This window comes from Dendrobates tinctorius, unplaced genomic scaffold (genome assembly GCF_039654945.1).
Source record: "Dendrobates tinctorius isolate UK_male_01 unplaced genomic scaffold, ASM3965494v1 ptg000241l, whole genome shotgun sequence".
Classification (NCBI taxonomy): domain Eukaryota; kingdom Metazoa; phylum Chordata; class Amphibia; order Anura; family Dendrobatidae; genus Dendrobates; species Dendrobates tinctorius.
Window position 1 is genome coordinate 16,568,239 of NW_027361908.1, and position 19,502 is coordinate 16,587,740.

At 41.5% G+C, this 19,502-nt stretch overlaps 1 protein-coding gene across 1 annotated transcript in view; it reads left to right on the forward strand.

Annotated features, from left to right (window-relative positions):
* Positions 1-19,502, forward strand: part of ACSS3 (acyl-CoA synthetase short chain family member 3) — a 155,974-nt gene that overhangs the window by 95,684 nt on the left and 40,788 nt on the right. The window contains exons 9-10 of the mRNA XM_073556975.1: positions 45-196; positions 17,173-17,276. Coding sequence (XP_073413076.1) covers positions 45-196; positions 17,173-17,276 — 256 coding nt within the window. The remainder of the gene's footprint in view (positions 1-44; positions 197-17,172; positions 17,277-19,502) is intronic.

Below are 19,502 nucleotides of genomic sequence, written 5' to 3' on the forward strand. Positions count from 1 at the left end.
GAATTTGTAAATATATTTCAATAACTTAATAACACCATCCACAGGGAAAGCCAGTGGGAACACCAGATGCATCTGCATATTTCCGGGTCCTGTCTGAGCATGGAGTAGCTGCCATGTTTACTGCGCCTACTGCAATTCGAGCCATTCGTCAGCAAGATCCAGAGGCGGCCTTAGGAAAGCAATATTCTTTATCAACGTAAGATTGATCTTTCCATAGAATTGTTATTTGTTTTATAGTTAAAATGTATGCTTGGGCCACAAGTAGTCTTTTTTGTCAGGCAGTGAGATGACCAATAATTTGGTTAGAATCCATTGTTTGAGTAGACAGAGTTATTAATATTAATGAACCGAACATCAGTTGATTTCATAAAGATTGCTGTTACTTCTATGTCAACTTTAGTAATACTTTTAACTAAGGTCTTGTCAGTAGATGAAACCAGTTATGTGCGTGCATTAAAGGGAATCTGTCAGCCGATTTTTGCTATGTATTTTGAATGTAATGTGATGTAGGGGTTGGGACCCTGATTCAAGTGATGTCACTTACTAGGCTTTGTGAATAACATCAGTGTTTAATCTGCAGCATACTTGGGTCTTGGGCCTCCTAGTCAATTGTCCTGTGTAACCCCGACCTCTTCTCAATCAATATGTTTTCTGCACATAAAATAATAACATCTATACTCATCTCTGGTGGCAATTCCATTCCTGTGATATTGGCACCTGGTCATCCAGGGTTTGCATGACATTGTCATGTGAGGCCTGCATCCAATCAGTGTCCTCTCACATCAGACATAACTGACACCCGGAGCTTTCACTTCTTCCAGGTGTCCATTTAGTCCAAGGGAAGTGAGAAGGAAGAGGCCACTGATTGGCTACAGGGATCACCTGACATAACAATGTCACACAATCGCTGGGAAACAGGTGCCAAAGTCACAGGAACGGCACTGCCACCAGAGGGGAAGTACAATGGTATGTGCAGATGATCTGGAAGTGGCAGCGCTTTGGACGCAGCATTTGTTCACTGCGTCTGAAGCGCTGCTGTTTATTGAACACAGGTGAATCCGCATGTGTTCACTGAACCGTGCGGATTCACCGCGTCCAATACATTGTATGGGTGAAATTTCTCCTGCAGATGCTTGCATCTCCGCAAGTGAAATTGGCATGCTGCAGTCTGGAAAGACGCGCCACATGTCCGTCTCTGCAGCATCCAACCCGCAGCGTTTACTGATCGTCTGCACATACCCTAAGAAGTGTTATTATTTTATATGGGTAAAACATGTTGATTGAGAAGGGATTGTTCCAGTAGTGGAAAACCCCTTTACACAGAAAGAAATGATATGAATACCTTATGAAATACCTATGAATTATCTTCCTAACATAACACCACCAGTACAGTGGTCCTACCTGGTCATTGTTAACTTTGATGCAGTGATCATGTGCGATCGAGATGAACAAAAAGATCTGCAGGACCCTAGTCCAGTGGCCATGTTGGTGGTCTGTTATAGCCAGACTAAAGCTCTGTGATCCTTTTCCTACCTGTGGGCTTCCCCAACACCTTTTTCCGATTAGTAGGTCTGGCATAACGTCATACGTACGTTGCGCTGGAACAGTGCCGTCACAGAGCCTATTAATCGAAAATTGTCCAAGATTCCTTCAGGTGTTAAGGGGATTGCAGGGCTCTCGTCTAAATACTATGGACTAAAGATGTGGCTGCTGGTTTATCCACTGAAGCAATCACTGACCTCAGGATTGATGCTTGCATGTACGAATGGCTAAAGAACAAAACAAACTGAACAAGCGCAATACATATATAACCTACTGGTGCTTCATTAATACCTGTAATCAAGTATTCATGACATACAGCTCTGGCAAAATTTTCAGTTCGTCTGATTTTTCTCTTTATAGGTATATTTTTGAGTAAAATGTAAATTGCTCTTTTATTCTATAAACTACTGACAACATGCCTCCAAATTTCCAAGCACTAAATTTTGTATTTATTTTCAGAAAATGAGAACTGGTCAAAATAACAAAAAAATCCAGTGCTTGCAGACCTCAAATAATGCTAAGAAAACAAGTTCATAATCATTTAGAAACAACAATACTAATGTTTTAACTCAGGAAGAGTTCAGAAATCCATATTTTGTGGAATAGCCATGATTTTTAATCACAGCTTTCATACGTCTTGGCATGCTTTCCCCCAGTCTTTCACACTGCTTCTGGTGCAAAAATTTAAGCAGTCCTTCTTTGTTTGATGGCTTGTGACTATCCATCATCCTCTTGATTACATTCCAGAGGTTTTCAATGGGATTCAGGTCTGGAGAATGGGCTGCCCATGACAGGGTCTTGGTGTGGTGGTCTCTTAATTTTTGCTAGAGCTGTATATATGTGGAAGAACTTTCACACAAGGGAGAAAAATATCCTTGTCTAATTGTGCACCTTACCGCAGCAGTGTTTTTGGTTCTGATTCACAGAAGAGGTGAAAACACCTCTAAAGGTGTACTCCACTCAATGAATATCTGTCTTGCAGGAACTGAAGCCCCCATTCCTCCTCCACTTAAAACCTACTACTCTGTATTAGAGATGAGCGACTTTGCCTTTTTTAGGGTCAAGTCGGGTTTCATGAAACCCGACTTTCCCAAAAGTCGGGTCGAATGAAATCGGCCGACTATAGGGAAAAGTCGGAGACCGACTGAAACACGAAACCCAATGCAAGTCCATGGGGAAGCAAAGTCGACAGGGAGTGGAGGACAGTAAACACACCTACAGTGCCCATTTCAATGCCAAAAACATCAATTCTTATTACTGAAGCTTGTCAACCTTAATTTACTTCATAATAATAGTTAAGCACTGAAAACGGGGTTATTTGGCTAAAGTTGTGGGGGGGTAGGGCTGGCTCCAGGTTTTCGTGTGCCCTGGGCCAAAGAGTGTGAGTGCGCCCCTTTAACACATACCACAACTCATGATGCTCCCATACGGCACAAAAATATAGGTATAGTACAATGACAAATACTTCACTGCTTACATGACATGACTGATCTATTTTAAATTGTACAATAGCTCAAAAAAAGGACAGCATATTACTCCATACAGTATGGCCACCACATTGTGCGCCATACAGAATAATGAACCCCATATATTTCTCCATACAGAATAATTGGTCACATATAATGTTCCATACAGAATATGATGAGCTCCACATAATGCTACAGTATATGATGGGCCCCATGGATGATGCTCCAGTGTCTTATGGGCCCAAATAATGCTCCATATATAATGGGCCCATTTATAATGCTCCAGTGTATAATGTGACCCATAGATGCTGCTCCAGTGTATGATCTGCCCCATTTAGAATGTTCCAGTATATGATGGGCCCCATGGATGATGCTCCAGTGTCTTTTGGGCCCAAATAACGCTCCATATATAATGGGCTCCATTTCTAATGCTCCAGTTTATAGTGTGCCCCATAGATACTGCTCCAGTGTCTGATCTGCCCCATTTAGAATGCTGCAGTATATGATGGGCCCCATGGATGATGCTCCAGTGTCTTATGGGCCCAAATAATGCTGGGTTTGACCATAATAAAAAATGTTGTAAAGAAGGTACTGGATAACAAGATAGCAAGTATATATATATATTATAGGGTACAATTGAAATCTCCATATACATAGTACTGTAGTCACCCTAAGATGCTTACTCAGTATGGATTTGACCATAATACTAAATGTCAAACAAAGGTACTGTATAACAAGATACAAGCTGTATTGAGTATAGGGTAAAAATTGGTATCTCCGATTCACTGTATATATAGAAGGCGTAAAGCACACACGCTCACTCACAATGGATGATACCATAATAAAAAATTTTGAACAAAGGTACTGTATCAGCACATACCAGGTGTATCCAGTCTAGAGGTAATTGTAAATTTCCGTCTATACTTCCGGAGTCAGACACAGATGCTCACTATGTATTACACCAGAATTTAAAAAGTAGAAAAAGGGAAAGGTATTCGAAGCGTACAACGGTATGCAGTGTTGTGGTACTTTTAAATCTTTGTTTATATTTCAATCTCAGAAAGCCAGTCCTGACTCTCCGCTACTGGAAACTACATGGATACAAGTACAGACAGAAAGTCGAGTGTTAGCAGAAATTTGGGAATTACTCATCGCGGGAAAACCTCCCGGTAGATGTTGCAGAGGCGATGCAGACCCTCAATTACTGTGTCTGTGGAAACAGCGAAAATGGTTCTTTGTGAAGAAAGGATTGCTTTGTCGCAGTAGCGTGGATCACATTACCGTTACTCATCTCCATCAAATTGTGATCACAGGGAGAGATGTAGACATGGCCCTCACTGCCTATCATGATGTGTCTGGTCATTTTGGAGTGCAAAAGACAGAAGCCACAGGCCGTAGGTGATTCTATTTGATTGGCATGAGAGGAGACATTGAAAAATGGTGGCAGGAATGTCACACGTCTGTGACTATCACAACTGTGAAAGGTGATCATAAAGCACCACTGCATCCGCTTGTAAGTTGACGTTCATTACAAATGGTAGCCATTGATCATCTGAAGGTAGAGGCCAGCAGGACAGGCCATAGCTACATCTTAACCATCATTGATCAATACACCAAATTTCTAGTGGCCGTCCCTGTGAAGGATTTAACTGCCCGGACTACATAGCGGTGGAGCAGGGAGAGGTAAGTATTGCAACTTGCAAGTGCTGTGGCCATGACTAAGCAGGGGGGGCACAGTCGTGGTCGACGGTACTGGCACAGGGCCCCTCATAGTACGCTGGTGTGTCTGACGGCGAGTGGGCCCCCCACCGTCAGAGACACTTCATTGTACTATGAGGGGCCCTGTGCCAGTGCCTTCAGCCATCAGTCGGCCCATCCACCTGTTCAGAGCAACGACACTTGCCCGGGTGCGCCAGGTGTTGACCCCAGCCCTTGGGGGGGTGGGCAGCCCAGTTAGGGAGGTTTAAAAAATGGCATATGTTGATGTGTAGGCTGGACATTCAGCTGCTGCAAATGGTGGAATTGGGCAAGTCCGAGGAAGAGGAGGACAAAAGCGAGGCAGTTTTCTGGCGACCTATGTGTCGTCAGAGGAAGGTAGGACAAAATCCTTTGAAACCCATGCATGGTTCATTTTAATGAAGGTTAGATCATCAACATTTTGGGTCGACAGACGGGTCCTTTTTTCTGTCAGGATTGATCCAGCAGCACTGAAGTCAGATAACACACTAGCAGTGGGGCAAGCGAGCTCCTGTAAGGCATAGTGTGCCAATTCAGGCCAGGTGTCCAGTTTAGAGGCCCAATAGTCAAAGGGGTATGACTTGTGAGGGAGAACATCGATATGGGAGGAGAAGTAATTTGTAACCATAGTTGACAACTGCTGTCTCCTGTCACTTTTAATCGATGCAGTATTAGCAGTCGTGTGAGCGGTACTTGAGAAATCATTCCACAACATGGTCATTAAACCCCTGTCTCCAACGCCACTTCAGCTGTGTGCACCACGAACACCTCTTCCATTGTGCCCACTACGGCTCGTGGGAGAACCAGCACCGCTGCTGTGTGCTGGGAAAGCCTCAAACAAACGGTTTACCAGAGTTGCTTGTTTGTTAGCCAATATTATCTCTAGGTTCTCCTGTGGCATGATGTTGTGTAATTTGCCTTTGTAGCGTGGATTGAGGATGCTGGCCAGCCAGTAGTCATCATCCTTCATCATTTTGGCAATGCGGGTGTCCCTTCTTAGGATCCGCAAGGCATAATCGCACATGTGGGCCAATGTTCCAGGTGTCAGTAATGCACTGCCACTGCTGGGTGGAGGAGCACTTTCTGGCAAATCCACATCCCTACAGTCACGCACAAACACTGTACCTGACCTTGGACCGCCAACATTTTCTCTTGCCCCCTGAGAAGCATCCTCCTGCCCAAAATAATCATCCCCCTCATCTCCTCCTCCTCTTCCTCTTCTTCCTCCATCTCGTACAGGACAGTTCCCTGACCAGACAATGGCTGACTGTCACTAAGGCTTCCCTCCTCCTCCTCCTGTTCCTCCTCCGCTGCAGACGCAAGATCCTTAATGTGCATCAAACTTTGCATGAGCAGACGCATAAGGGGGATGCTCATGCTTATGGTGGCGTCATCTGTGCTTACCAGCCGTGTGCATTCCTCAAAACACTGAAGGACTTTACAGAGGTCTTTCAGCTTTGAAAACTGCACACCCGACAATTCCATGTCTTCCCTCAAACTGCCTGCCTGTGTATCCTCCCACAAATGCATTACAGCCTGCCTCTGTTCGCACAGCTTCTCAACCATGTGCAGGGTGGAGTTCCACCTTGTTGCAAAGTCTATGATTAGGCGGTGCTTGGGGAGGTGGAGCAATCGCTGCAGTTTCTGCATACGAGTGGAGTGGACATTTGAGCGACGGATGTGCGAGCACAGTCTTCGCACCTTATGGAGCAGGGATGTTAACTCTGGATAATTATTAATTAATTATTAAGGAAGCACTGCACAACCAGGTTCAAAGTGTGAGCCAGGCAAGGTATGTGTGTGAGTTTTGCACTGGCTATGGCTGCCACAAAATTACGGCCGTTATCACTGACTACCTTGCCTGGCTCAAGATAAAGACTACCCAGCCATGACTCAGTTTGTCGCTGCAAGTAGTCGGCCAGTACCTCCGCGGTGTGTCTGTTGTCACCCAAAGACATCATCTTTAACACAGCCTGCTGACACTTACCACTAGCTGTACGATAGTGGGACACCTCATGTGCAACACTGCCAGCTGTGGATTGAGTGCTCGTTCAGCTGCGCTCTGTGGATGAGCTTTCCCGCCCCCTCTGTCCCCCACTGTTGCCAGATCGTAAAACCATAATCTGGCTGCAGTGCTTATGTGTTAAGAGGAAAATCAATGATTTATTACCTGTAAAGTGCCGTCCCCTTCTCCCTGCGGCCATAGGTATGTGCCCTCCTATGCCTACTTATAAATACGGCACTGCACAGAGCCGTAGCCTATTGTATGAGTGAGCTTGTGATTGTTAGTCTGTTAATGGTTTGGTTGATCACAATATTAATTTACAGTAAGGAATGGCTTAGCTATGATAGTTGAAGTTAACAGTAAGGCCCCATTCACAGTCAGTATTTGTTCAGTATTGTACATCGTTATTTGTAAGCCAAAAATACAGAAGTGGTGATGTGTTTCCATTCTACTTTTCCTGTGGTTATTCCTCTACTGATTTTGGTTTACAAATACTGATGTCAAATCCTCACCAAATACTGACTGTGTGACCATAGCCTAATGAGGAACATTTTGTCAGCTCTCCAAAAATTAAGAGTACTCTCGTGTAGGTGCAGAGAGTTACTACTAAATGACCAGACAATCCATGAATTAAGACTACGAGTATTTAACCAGTGAAATGTCCTTGTTGATTGGTTGGAATTTCCAGCCAATCACTGATGGTGCACATCAAGGACAGAACAATGGAAAGGACACCATTGTAGGCATTTACTACAGGCCGCCTGTGCAAGCTGAAGATATGGATGAACCCTTTATGCAGTGCATCAAATGCCCAAGTTCTCCAAAAAATATGACATAGTTGTCATGGGAGATTTCAACTTTCCAGACATTTGTTGGGAATCTCTCATAGGCAAAACTAACAGGTCAAGGAAATTCTTATCCTCTCTTGCTGACAACTTTATCTTCAAAAAGGTAGGGGAGAAAACAAGGGGATCTGCTACCTTGGATCTAATCCTTATAAACAGGGAGGAAATGGTTGAGGAGGTAAAAGTGACTGGAACCCTAGGAGATAGCGACCATGCTATTTTAGAATTTTGGATAACTAGAGAAGGAAGACCTGTGAAGACTCAGATGTCAAGGTTAGATTTCAGAAAGGCAGATTTTAAGGGATTCAGAAAGAGAATTGGAGGGATCCAATGGCTGGATATCCTTAAAGACAGAAATGTCCAGGAAGGATGGGAAATCTTGAAAAATGAAATTCTCAAAGCACAATTGTTAACAATTCCGAAAAGAGGGAAGAATAGGAAGCATTTAAGGAAACCAGGATGGATGAACACAGAACTTACACACATGCAAAAAAGGAAGAAAGAAATGTTTAGAAAATGGAAAGAGGGAGGCATATCTAAAGAAGAATATAATGCTGTCTGCAGAACCTGCAGGGCACAAATCAGATTATCTAAAGCTGACAATGAATTGAGGCTTGCAAGAGACGTCAAAAGCAATAAAAAAGGATTTTGGGGATATGTCAAAAGTAAAAGAAAAGTCAAAGATGCTATAGGATTTTTACAGGATGAAAATGATGAAATGGTAAGACAGGATGTTGAGAACTTTTAAATTTCTATTTTGCATCTGTTTTCTCTCAGAAAGGAAATGTAACATCAACTGTTATTCACTGTCCTATTAAGGGAATAGAAGAATCCAGGATATCTATAAACAGAAAGATAGTGAGGAAACACTTAGCTAACCTAAATGAATTCAAGTCTCGAGGTCCAGATGAATTACACCCCAGAGTACTGAAGGAGCTAGCAGAAGAATTTTTTTAACCCCTCTCCATAATCTTTGAAAATTCTTGGAGAACAGGATAATTCCCAGAAGACTGTAGAAGAGCAAATGTTGCTCCTATCTTCAAAAAGGGGAAGAAGGTGGACCCAGGCAACTATAGGCCAGTGAGTCTGACTTCTATACCAGGAAAGATCTTTGAACAAATTATTAAATAACATGTATGTCAGTACCTGGATAAGAATGAAGTGTTTAAACAGAGTCAGCATGGGTTTGTAACTAATAAGTCATGTTAGACTAACTGAATTTCCTTCTATGATGGAATCACTGATTGGGTGGATCAGGGAAATCCTGTAGATATAGTATATCTTGACTTCAGCAAAGCATTTGACAAAGTATCTCACACAATTCTTATTGAAAAAATGACTAGGTATGGAATGGACAAGGCAACTGTTAGGTGGATTCATAACTGGCTTAGTGATCGGACCCAAAGAGTGATCATAAATGGCTGCACATCCAGTTGAAAGCATGTCTCAAGTGGGGTACCACAGGGCTCTGTCCTGGGCCCAGTATTGTTCAACATCTTTATCAACGATTTAGATGAAGGAATTGAGGGTAAACTGATTATATTTGCTGATGACACAAAGCTAGGAGGGATAGCTAATACTAGAGAAGAGAGAGAGGATTCAAAAAGATATAATTAAACTGGAGCAGTGGGCAGCAACTAACAGAATGGTTTTTAACAGGGAAAAATGCAAAGTACTACATCTGGGCAGTACAAATGAAAAAAGCATATACAGAATTGGAGAAATAGGGCTAAGCAACAGCACATGTGAAAAAGACTTGGGTATACTAATAGATCATAGACTGATTATGAGTCAACAGTGTGATGCAGCAGCAAAAAAGGCAAATGCAATTCTGGGATGTATTAACAGAAGCATACAGTCTAGATCACGTGAAGTCATTATTGCCCTCTACTCCTCTTTGGTCAGACCTCATCTGGAATACTGTGTCCAGTTTTGGGCGCCACATTTTAAAAAAGACATCAACAAACTGGAGCAAGTTCAGAAAAGAGCGACCAGAATGGTGACCGGTCAGCAAACCCTGTCTTATGAGGAAAGGTTGCATGATTTGGGAATGTTTAGCTTGCAAAAGAGAAGACTGAGAGGAGACTTAATAGCTGTCTACAAATATCTCAAGGGCTGTCACATTGTAGAAGGATCATCTTTATTCTCATTTGCACAAGGAAAGACTAGAAGCAATGGGAGGAGACACAGATTAGATATTAGAAAAAACTTTTTGACAGAGTGATCAATGAGTGGAACAGGCTGCCATGAGAAGTGGTGAGTTCTACTTCAATGGAAGTCTTCAAACAGAGGCTGGACAGAAATCTGACTGGGATGATTTAGCGAATCCTGCTTTGAGCACAGGGTTGGACAAGATGGCCCAGGAGGTCGCTTCCAACTCTACGATTCTATCTTTGGCCTAGTAAGTTGAATGTGGTTTCAAATGACAAAGATCCCAGAAAGACCCTTGTGTTCTGACAAATATTGTAACCAGGAGTCAGTGTAGCATGAGGGACTTCTGCATTTCTTTTGTAAATTCTGGAAAAGAGAGGAAGGGTGAGCTAATTCGGATGATCTGAAACATTTGTTTTGGAAAACAAAAGCTATGTCTGCTCTGCTAAAACTAAAATGACACTTGCAGTACCAGTGCGTGATCGAGTGTCTTGACTGTGTAATGAACTTGCACTGATTAGAAATTGAGATGTCTATTGCTAAAATTATGTAAATGGACTGTTTGGTTAGGGAATTGCTTAATATTTTTTTCCGTGGCATGAATATTTGCCCTTTAGGAACATGTTAAGTTGCTGTGAAAGGCAGACGTGCCATATAAAGCTTAGTATTTGTTGATGTTTGCTTAATTACAGAGGTAGATGAATCTTCATCACTAATCAGCTGAGACACGAGACTGCTACAAGCTCGCTCACAGCAGAATTGTGCAAATTCTCTGATGAAAACTATACAGTGATTCATTCTTGCATCGTTTTATATTTCACATCATTAAAATCTTCCCAGAAGGCGACGTTGTGGGACAGATAGATTGAGAAATCATAATTAAATTGCGTTGATCTCGAAATCTTAAAGGTGCTATAACATTTTCTACTTAGAAAACGTGAAAAGTAAGCTGTGTTTACTGTTGGCATCTAGCGATATCTCCACTTGTAACTGACATTGGTTATATACCGTAGTCAGCGAATATAAAAATTAAATATTTTCTATTGTATTTTATTACTCTGTCATCTAGTTTTACTTTTTTAACAAAATTTCTGTTAAAGATAACATGTTGCTTGGCAAGCTGCTTGTTGGTTATCCTAAAATCAGTTTCATTGCTTAGTACTTTGAGTGCCCAAGGGTGTACTGTTGGAAAAGGATATGTTTGACTCATTTAATACCTTAAGACTCCTAAAACACTCGCCCTGAGTATGAGAATGAATATTTTGGATCTAATATCATGTGTATAATAACCAAGTTGCAATCAGTAATAAAGAATTATTGACCCATTAGGATCCACAACCCATAATTCAGCATGATATTTAATGTCGGTGGAAGTCAAAGGTTAAGTTGTTAGTTCTAAGCCATTTGTTTTTCATCATCCATAAATTAAATTATGTGTAATAATGAGGAAAGACACAGAGAAAAAGTATAGAACACGTTTACTGAAATGGCTTTTGTACGAAGTATTAAATACTTTGTTAGTGATGACAGCTTCAAGATGCCTCCTGTATGGAGAACCTAGTCGCATGTATTTGTTAGGTGTGATTCTTCCACACAAATACGAAAGGTTCCGTGATCTCCTTGTATGAACTCTAGGCTTTAGTTCCTTTCATGAATTTTCTTTTGGATTCAGGGCCATTTCCTTGGCTGTATTGTTGGGATCATTGTCTTGCTGAAATATCCACCTGCATTTCATCATCATTCTGGTAGATGGCAGCAGATTTTTATCAAGGATGTCTCAGTATACCGTATATACTCGAGTATAAGCCGACCCGAGTATAAGCCGACCCCCCTAATTTTGCCACAAAAAACTGGGAAAACTTATTGACTCGAGTATAAGCCTAGGGTGGCAAATGCTCCAGAGATTATTCCCCCATATGGTGTCCCCAGAAGAAGCTCCATAGATTATTCCCCCATATACTGCCCCCATAAGAAGCTCCATAGATTGTTCCCCCCATATACTGCCCCCATAAGATGCTCCATAGATTGTTCCCCCCCATATACTGCCCCCATAAGATGCTCCATAGATTATTCCCCCATATGCTGCCCCCATAAGAAGCTCCATAGATTGTTCCCCCATATACTGCCCCATAAGAAGCTCCATAGATTATTCCCCCATATGCTGCCCCCATAAGAAGCTCCATAGATTATTCCCCCATATGGTGCCCCCATAAGAAGCTCCATAGATTATTCCCCCATATGCTGCCCCCATAAGAAGCTCCATAGATTGTTCCCCCATATACTGCCCCATAAGAAGCTCCATAGATTATTCCCCCATATGCTGCACCCATAAGAAGCTCCATATTGTTCCCCCATATACTGCCCCCATAAGAAGCTCCATATTGTTCCCCCATATGCTGCCCCCATAAGAAGCTCCTTAGATTATTCCCCCATGTGCTGCTGCATGTAAAAATAAAAAAATGACATACTCACCTCTCCGTCGCTGGGTGTCAGATACTCACCTGTCCTGCGTCCATGGCTGCTCGCCACTATCTGCCACGTCATCGGTCAGTGACGTTCAGACTGCAGGGGGCGCGGCGTGCACTAATCACGTCACCGCGCCCTCTGCTGTCTGAAGTCACTGACCGATGACAAACAGCAGCAAGCAGCCATGGACGCAGGACAGGTGAGTATCGCTATACTTACCCATCCTGACGCTGTCGCTTGAGTCCCCAGCTTCTCCGCGCTCTCTCTTCCTGCATTCAGCGGTCTTGTGATACTGCTCATTAAAACTCATGAATATGCGCATATTCATGAGTTTTAATGAGCGGTACCACGTGACCACTGAAGGCAGGAAGAGAGAGCGCGGAGAAGCTGGGGGCTCAAGAGACAGCGTCAGGATGGGTAAGTATGACCTGACACCCCCGCCCCTCCGACCCCCCGGTGTATATGACTCGAATATAAGCCGAGAGGGGGACTTTAAGCCCCAAAAAACGGGCTGAAAATCTCGGCGTATATACGGTATTTGTGCATTCATTCTTCCTTACATAATACGCAGTTTGCCAGTACCCTATGCTGAAAAACCGCCCTACACCATGATGTTTCCACCTCAAAACTTCACGGTCGGTATGATGTTTTTGAGGTGATATGCAGTGCCATTTGGCCTCCAAGTATGGTTATATTATGGCATCCAAAGAGTTCAGTTCTGGTCTCATCTGACCAGACTATAGTCTCCCGGTGTTTCACAAGCTTGTCTAAATATTGTTGAGCAAACTTTAAAGTTGATTGAACATGCTTTTTGTTCAGCAATAAAGTCTTGCATGGTGAGCATGCATACAAGTCATGAAGGTTGAGTGCATTGCTAGTTTTCTTTGAAAGAATTGTACCTGTTGATTCCAGGTCTTTCTGTAGCTCCCCATAGTTGATCATTGCCTCTTGGACAACACTTCTGATAATTCTTTTCACACCTGTGTCTGACGTCTTGCAGGAAGCACCTGGTCGTGGTCTGTTTATGGTGAAATGATGATCTTTCCATATTTCAGTGTTATGGCTCCAACAGTACTCACTGTAGCCTTCAGTAGTTTAGAAATTCTTTTGTAACCAATGCCATTATTACATTTTAAAACAATAAGGTTGCAAAGATATTGAGACAGCTCACTGGTTTTATCCATAATGACTTGTTTCTTGTGTGGCACCTGGTTAATGAAGCACCTTTTTATAGACCATCAGTTGAACCAGTTGATGTTATTTTTCACTAAGTGGCAGGATTGCTTTCTAATTACTGTAAGATTTCATCTGGTGTCAAGATTTTCCATGGCTTTTTGTGCCTCTTTCTTCACGTGTTCAACATTTTTTTTCCTGTGTCATTTCTCATTATTACACATAACTCAATTTGAAGAAACCAGAGAACAAGGAGTATGCGGTAAAAAATTACTGAAAATATTTATTAAAGACACAGTACACTGTAAAAACACACACATATTACAATGACGTGATACATGTTTCCAGGAACATCCCAAGATACAGGGAGACCACCCTCAGAAAAAGGTACCTAAGCAACCCATGATATCACCATAATTATGTCACCATATACAAGGGCTTCCATGTCACATGGTGCAGTACCAGATAGTAACGCTCTATATAATGCCCATACCGCAAAATGTACATGTGAAGCCAAATTTAAGTAGACTAGCAAAGGCAGGGAGAGCTTAGAATGTAATGAGGAGTTAAGAGAGGGGAACCCCAGGCTAGATGTTGCCCCGACGTGCGTTTCGCTGACTTAACACGCAGCTTTCTCAAGGGGATGGTTCAGGGATGAGAAAAGGATCTTCAAATAGCCCTGCCAGCATGTCACATGTTTAAGGGGAGCGAATCAAAAAGGCCATAGCGGCACATGCGCCGTGGCAGCTCCAGGTCCTGCAGCTCCCAAGGCATCACATGTCAGAGCGCACTCGCAGAGTAGGGGAACTCTAGCGCGCGTCCGACATGACAGAGATGCCCGGCAGCAAGCACGGACACAGGAGGAGAACACAGCGCATGTACATGGCCTTGTAATAGGAAAGGGAAAAGACATATATATTCCCATAGTGGGAAGAGTTTCTAAGATTGCCACAATAGTGCATCCCATATCCCAAGTGCACATAAATCACTAATAGCAAGCAAAAATCAATAAATATTAGATAATAGATTTATATACATAAATGAATTACACTATATTCATATAATAGTACAGATAATGTGCATTACAAAAGCAGATTTATGGCACACAAAAAATACTCATAGTACAAAGTACAGAATATTTGTCATGCCGGAAGCATCCAAGGTGCGGGTTGCAAAGATATTGAGACAGCTCACTGGTTTTATCCATAATGACATGTTTCTTGTGTGGCACCTGGTTAATGAGGCACCTTTTTATAGACCGTCAGTTGAACCAGTTGATGTTATTTTTCACTAAGTGGCAGGATTGCTTTCTAATTACTGTTAGATTTCATCTGGAGACAAGACTTTCCATGTTTTTTTTTCTGTCTCTTTCTTCATGTGTTCAATATTTTTTTCCTGTGTCATTTCTCATTATTACGCCTAACTCAATTTATGGAAATGTATGGTTTGATTTATTTGTCTGTGTGGATGGGTTTTTACTGACATCTGGTAAGAATTTCACATAAATAGCTCCATTAGAAGTGTATTTGCTTAGAAAATTGTTGATGTATTCAATACTCATTTAACACACTGTAAGTCTATGTATATTTCAAAGTATGTTAACCCTTTTTCGATCTATGACATATAGGTACAGCTCTTTGATGCGGGCTCCAGTACTGAGCGCGCATCTTTTCAAGCACACGACAGTTGGTTTGATCAGCTGTCATGTGCCCCTAACATCCGCAATGTTAAATGCCGCTGTCAATCTCTGACAGCGGCATTTAACATGCACGCACTGGAAGCGCGTCATTAACACTGCCTTTCGCGGGGCAACGATGGCTTGGTATGACAATGGGGGGTCTGCAGGAGACACCCCATGCTTGTCATTGCCGATCTCCTACGAGCGCCGACCCATGGCCGGCGTTCATCGCAGATATTCATTTCTGCTACACATACAGTGCTGTGCAAGTTAATTGGGACAAAGTATTTTTTTAAGTTAAATTGTAAGTTGGTTACCAGTCAATGATTCAAACAAGTTTTAACTGCTTTGAACAGGCACTCACACATGTTCAAAGCAGTTAAAACTGGTTTGAATCACTGACTGGTAACCAACTTACAAGTTTACTTAAAAAAAAATGCTTTGTCCCAATTAATTTGCCCAGCACTGTAGCTGTGTGTAGCACAAGCGATCAGAAGATTGTAGCTTCAAATCTCCTAAGGAGACTATTGAAGCAAGTAAAGGTACTTTCACACTTGCGTTTTTTTGCGCTGCGCACCGTGCGCAGTGCAAACGCACATAAAAATTGCATCATGGGTTTGTGTGCTTTTTTTGTGTTTTTGCACGTTTTTTTAAAAAAAGCATGCGTTTTTTTGCGCTGACTTGCGCATTACCATTCGCACGTCAGCGCACCCATAGACTATAATGGGTTTTTGGGTGAATTTTGTGCGCATTGCGTGCGCATGCGTTTTTTTGAGACAAGTCGGGGCACAAAAAATGCAACAGGATGCATTTTGTGCGCCCGGGCGCACACTACAAAAAAATGCATGTGCATACAAACGCATGTGTATGCGCACCCATGTAAAGTATAGGGGAAAAAACGCATGCGTTTTTTTTGCGCAAAAACAGCACAAAAAAAACGCAAGTGTGAAACCAGCCTAAAAAGTGTAAAACAATGTTTTTTAAAAAATATAAATTACAAATCACCCACTTTTTGTCCCATTCAAAATAAAACAATTAAAAAACTATACACATTTGGTATCGATGCTTTCAGAATGCCTGATCTATCAAAATATAAAAAGTCACTACAGCATTTCAATAACAGGCGATCAAAAGATTGTATCTACACCAAAATGGTATCAATAACAACTTCAGCTCTGTGTGCAAATAATAAGCCGTCACCCAGCCCAAGATCCTGAAAAACAGAGATGCTACAGGTCTTGGAAAATGGTGCCATTTTTACAAATTTTTAATTTTTTTTCACCACTTAAATAAAAAAGATCCAAGACATGTTTTGTGTCTATGAACTCCTAATCACCTGGCGAATCATATTGGCAGGTCAGTTTTATCATTAGTGAACATAGTAAAAAAAAAAAAAAAAAACAGTTGTAGAATTGCACTTTTTTTTTTGCAATTTAACCATACTTGGATTTTTTTCCCGTATACTATATGGTAAAACCAATGGTGTCATTCAAAAGTACAACTCGTCTTGCAAAAAACAAGCCCTCACATGGCCATATTGATGGACAAATAAAAAGTTATGACTCTGGGAAGAAGGGGAGCAAAATCAAAAATGGAAAAAACCTCAAGGTAGTGAAGGGGTTAAACCAAGCAAACCAAAAACTAGTAAGAGCCACTTTGTATACAGTGTAAAATGTGCGTTTCTCAGTTCACTAGGAGATTTCTAAATTCATATACAATAAAGTTCACCTAGTGGTGGCTGCTGGTAGATATCATTTTATAGTTGGTGGTTAGGAGTCCATAACCTTTTTGTTTTCTGAGAGGCAGACAATTCATAGTCCACCTCTGCATCATCATGTTCTTAGGGTTAATATCCAATAGTATGATCTATTAACGAAATGTAGGCTGCTCAATTATTTTTTTCTCAGCACCAAATGGTATATTGATTTACTAAACAGGATAAAAATAAATGGGTGCTACAAAATTCTAATTTTACAACTGAAGTCTATCCAGACAATGTTTTTCAAAGATTGAGCTTAACTACTAGTCACATATTCTAAAATGACTGATATGACAAGTGATAAATCTGAATACACTTATCGAAGCAATTTCATCCATCTTTTCTACTAGGTTCCGGACTCTCTATGTTGCAGGAGAACGGTGTGATGTAGAAACATTAGAATGGTCCAAGAGGATTTTCAAGGTTCCTGTGCTAGATCATTGGTGGCAAACTGGTAAGTACTTTTTACAATTTGATGGACTAGCAAAAGTGTTCACCTTGCTAACCATACCACTACTGAGCCAAGATCCAAATACTAACTTAACATGGTGATGTTCTTGCAAAAATGGTATGATATCCCTGAGAAAATTCTCATAAAACTCATGTTATCCACACGAAGAACTTCAAGTGCCCATAAATATTACTCTGATGTCTGCATCGATCATGTCATTCACACTGATCTGGTACAGCTTTGCTTTAAAACTAAAAATCACGATACGATATGCTGCCTTGTCTATGGGGCTCAAGGAAACAACTAAGTGATATATTCTGCTATCACTTTAATTCCCTTGACTTTAAATAGTGACACAACTGTTAAGTGACTGAAAGTGATTGCAAATCTAGCTACTTATTCATTAAATTCTGTAGAGAATATGGTGGCCATAAATTAGTAAATGTTGGTTTGTGGAACCTTTTTTATCCAATAGGTGAACCCCGTAGAAAAAAAAAGCCACCCTAAATACAAATTACTCTATACCATTACCATGGAAAGGAACCTGCTGCCCAAGACCCCGACATTTTGATCTTGAATCATCAGGTCTTTCTTGTTGGGCAATGACATTTAAGTGTCTTCAGGGCTTATCTGGACTCTCAGCAGTTCAATTCCTTTGTTCAGGTTAACCCACCAAGGAAGAATTTGCCACCTTTTTTGTGCTGCTCATTTTTTTCCATAGTTCCTTCCCATAAACTCGAGATTGAACTGAATGGAGACTTCCATAAATGTGTGATAAGTTAGTCTTTCAGACATTTTATGAAATATCCTTTGCATATGCCATCAATGTTTAAGGTGGAAATATTCCTTTTAAAGCTATTGTTCAATTTGGAAATCCATTGTATAGTTCACATATACAATATTTGTTTAATACTTACCATATATGCTGAAGGTTAAATTGATTTTTTTATCTCCTGGCTTACATGGTACACGGATATTTTTTGTTCTTGAATGTATATACAATGGGTAGGGAAAGTATTCAGGCCCCTTTAAATGTTTCACTCTTTGTTTCATTGCAGCCATTTGGTAAATTCAAAAAAGTTCATTTTTTTTCTCATTAATGTACACTCTGCACCCCACCTTGACTGAAAAAAACAGAAATGTAGAAATATTTGCAAATTTATTAATAAAGAAAATCTGAAATATCGCATGGTCATAAATATTCAGACCCTTTGCTCAGTATTGAGTAGAAGCACCCTTTTGAGCTACTACAGCCATAAGTCTTCTTGGGAAAGTTTTTCACACCTGGATTTGGGGATCCTCTGCCGTTCTTCCTTGCAGATCTTCCCCAGTTCTGTCAGGTTGTATGGTGAATGTTGGTGGACAGCCATTTTCACCTCTCTCCAGAGATGCTCAATGGGGTTTAGGTCAGGGCTCTGCTGGGCCAGTCTAGAATGGTCACAGAGTTCTGAAGCCACTCCTTTGTTATTTTAGCTGTGTGCTTAGGGTTATTGTCTTGTTGGAAGGTGAACCTTCCACCAAGTCTGAGGTCCAGAGCACTCTGGAAGAGGTTTTCATCCAGGATATCTCTGTAGTTGGCTGCATTCATGGTTCCTTCAATTGCAACCAGTCTTTCTGTCCCTGCAGTTGAAAAACACCCCCATAGCATGTTGCTGTGATCACCATGTTTCACTGTTGGGATTGTATTGGGCAGGTGATGAGCAGTGCCTGGTTTTCTCCACACATACCGCTTAAAATTATCACCAAAAAGTTCTATCTTTGTCTCATCAGATCAAAGAATTTTATTTATCATAGTCTGGGAGTCCTTCATGTGTTTTTTGGAAAACTCTATGCAGGTTTTCATATGTTTGGTAGTAAGGAGAGGCTTCTGTCGGGTGATTCTGCCATAAAAGCTCGACTGGTGGAGGGCTGCAGTGATAGTTGACTTTGTGGAACTTTCCCACTTCTCCCTACTGCATTTGTGGAGCTCAGCCACAGTGATCTTGGGGTTCTTCTTTACCTCTCTCACCAAGGCTCTTCTCCCACGATTGCTCAGTTTGACTGGACGGCCAGGTCTAGGAAGACTTCTGGTGGTCCTAAACTTCTTCCATTTAAGGATTATGGAGGCCACTGTGCTTTTAGAAACCCTGAGTATTGCAGAAATTATTTTGTAACCTTGGCCAGATCTGTGCCTTGCCACAATTCTGTCTCTGAGCTCTTTGGCCAGTTCCTTTGACCTCATGATTCTCA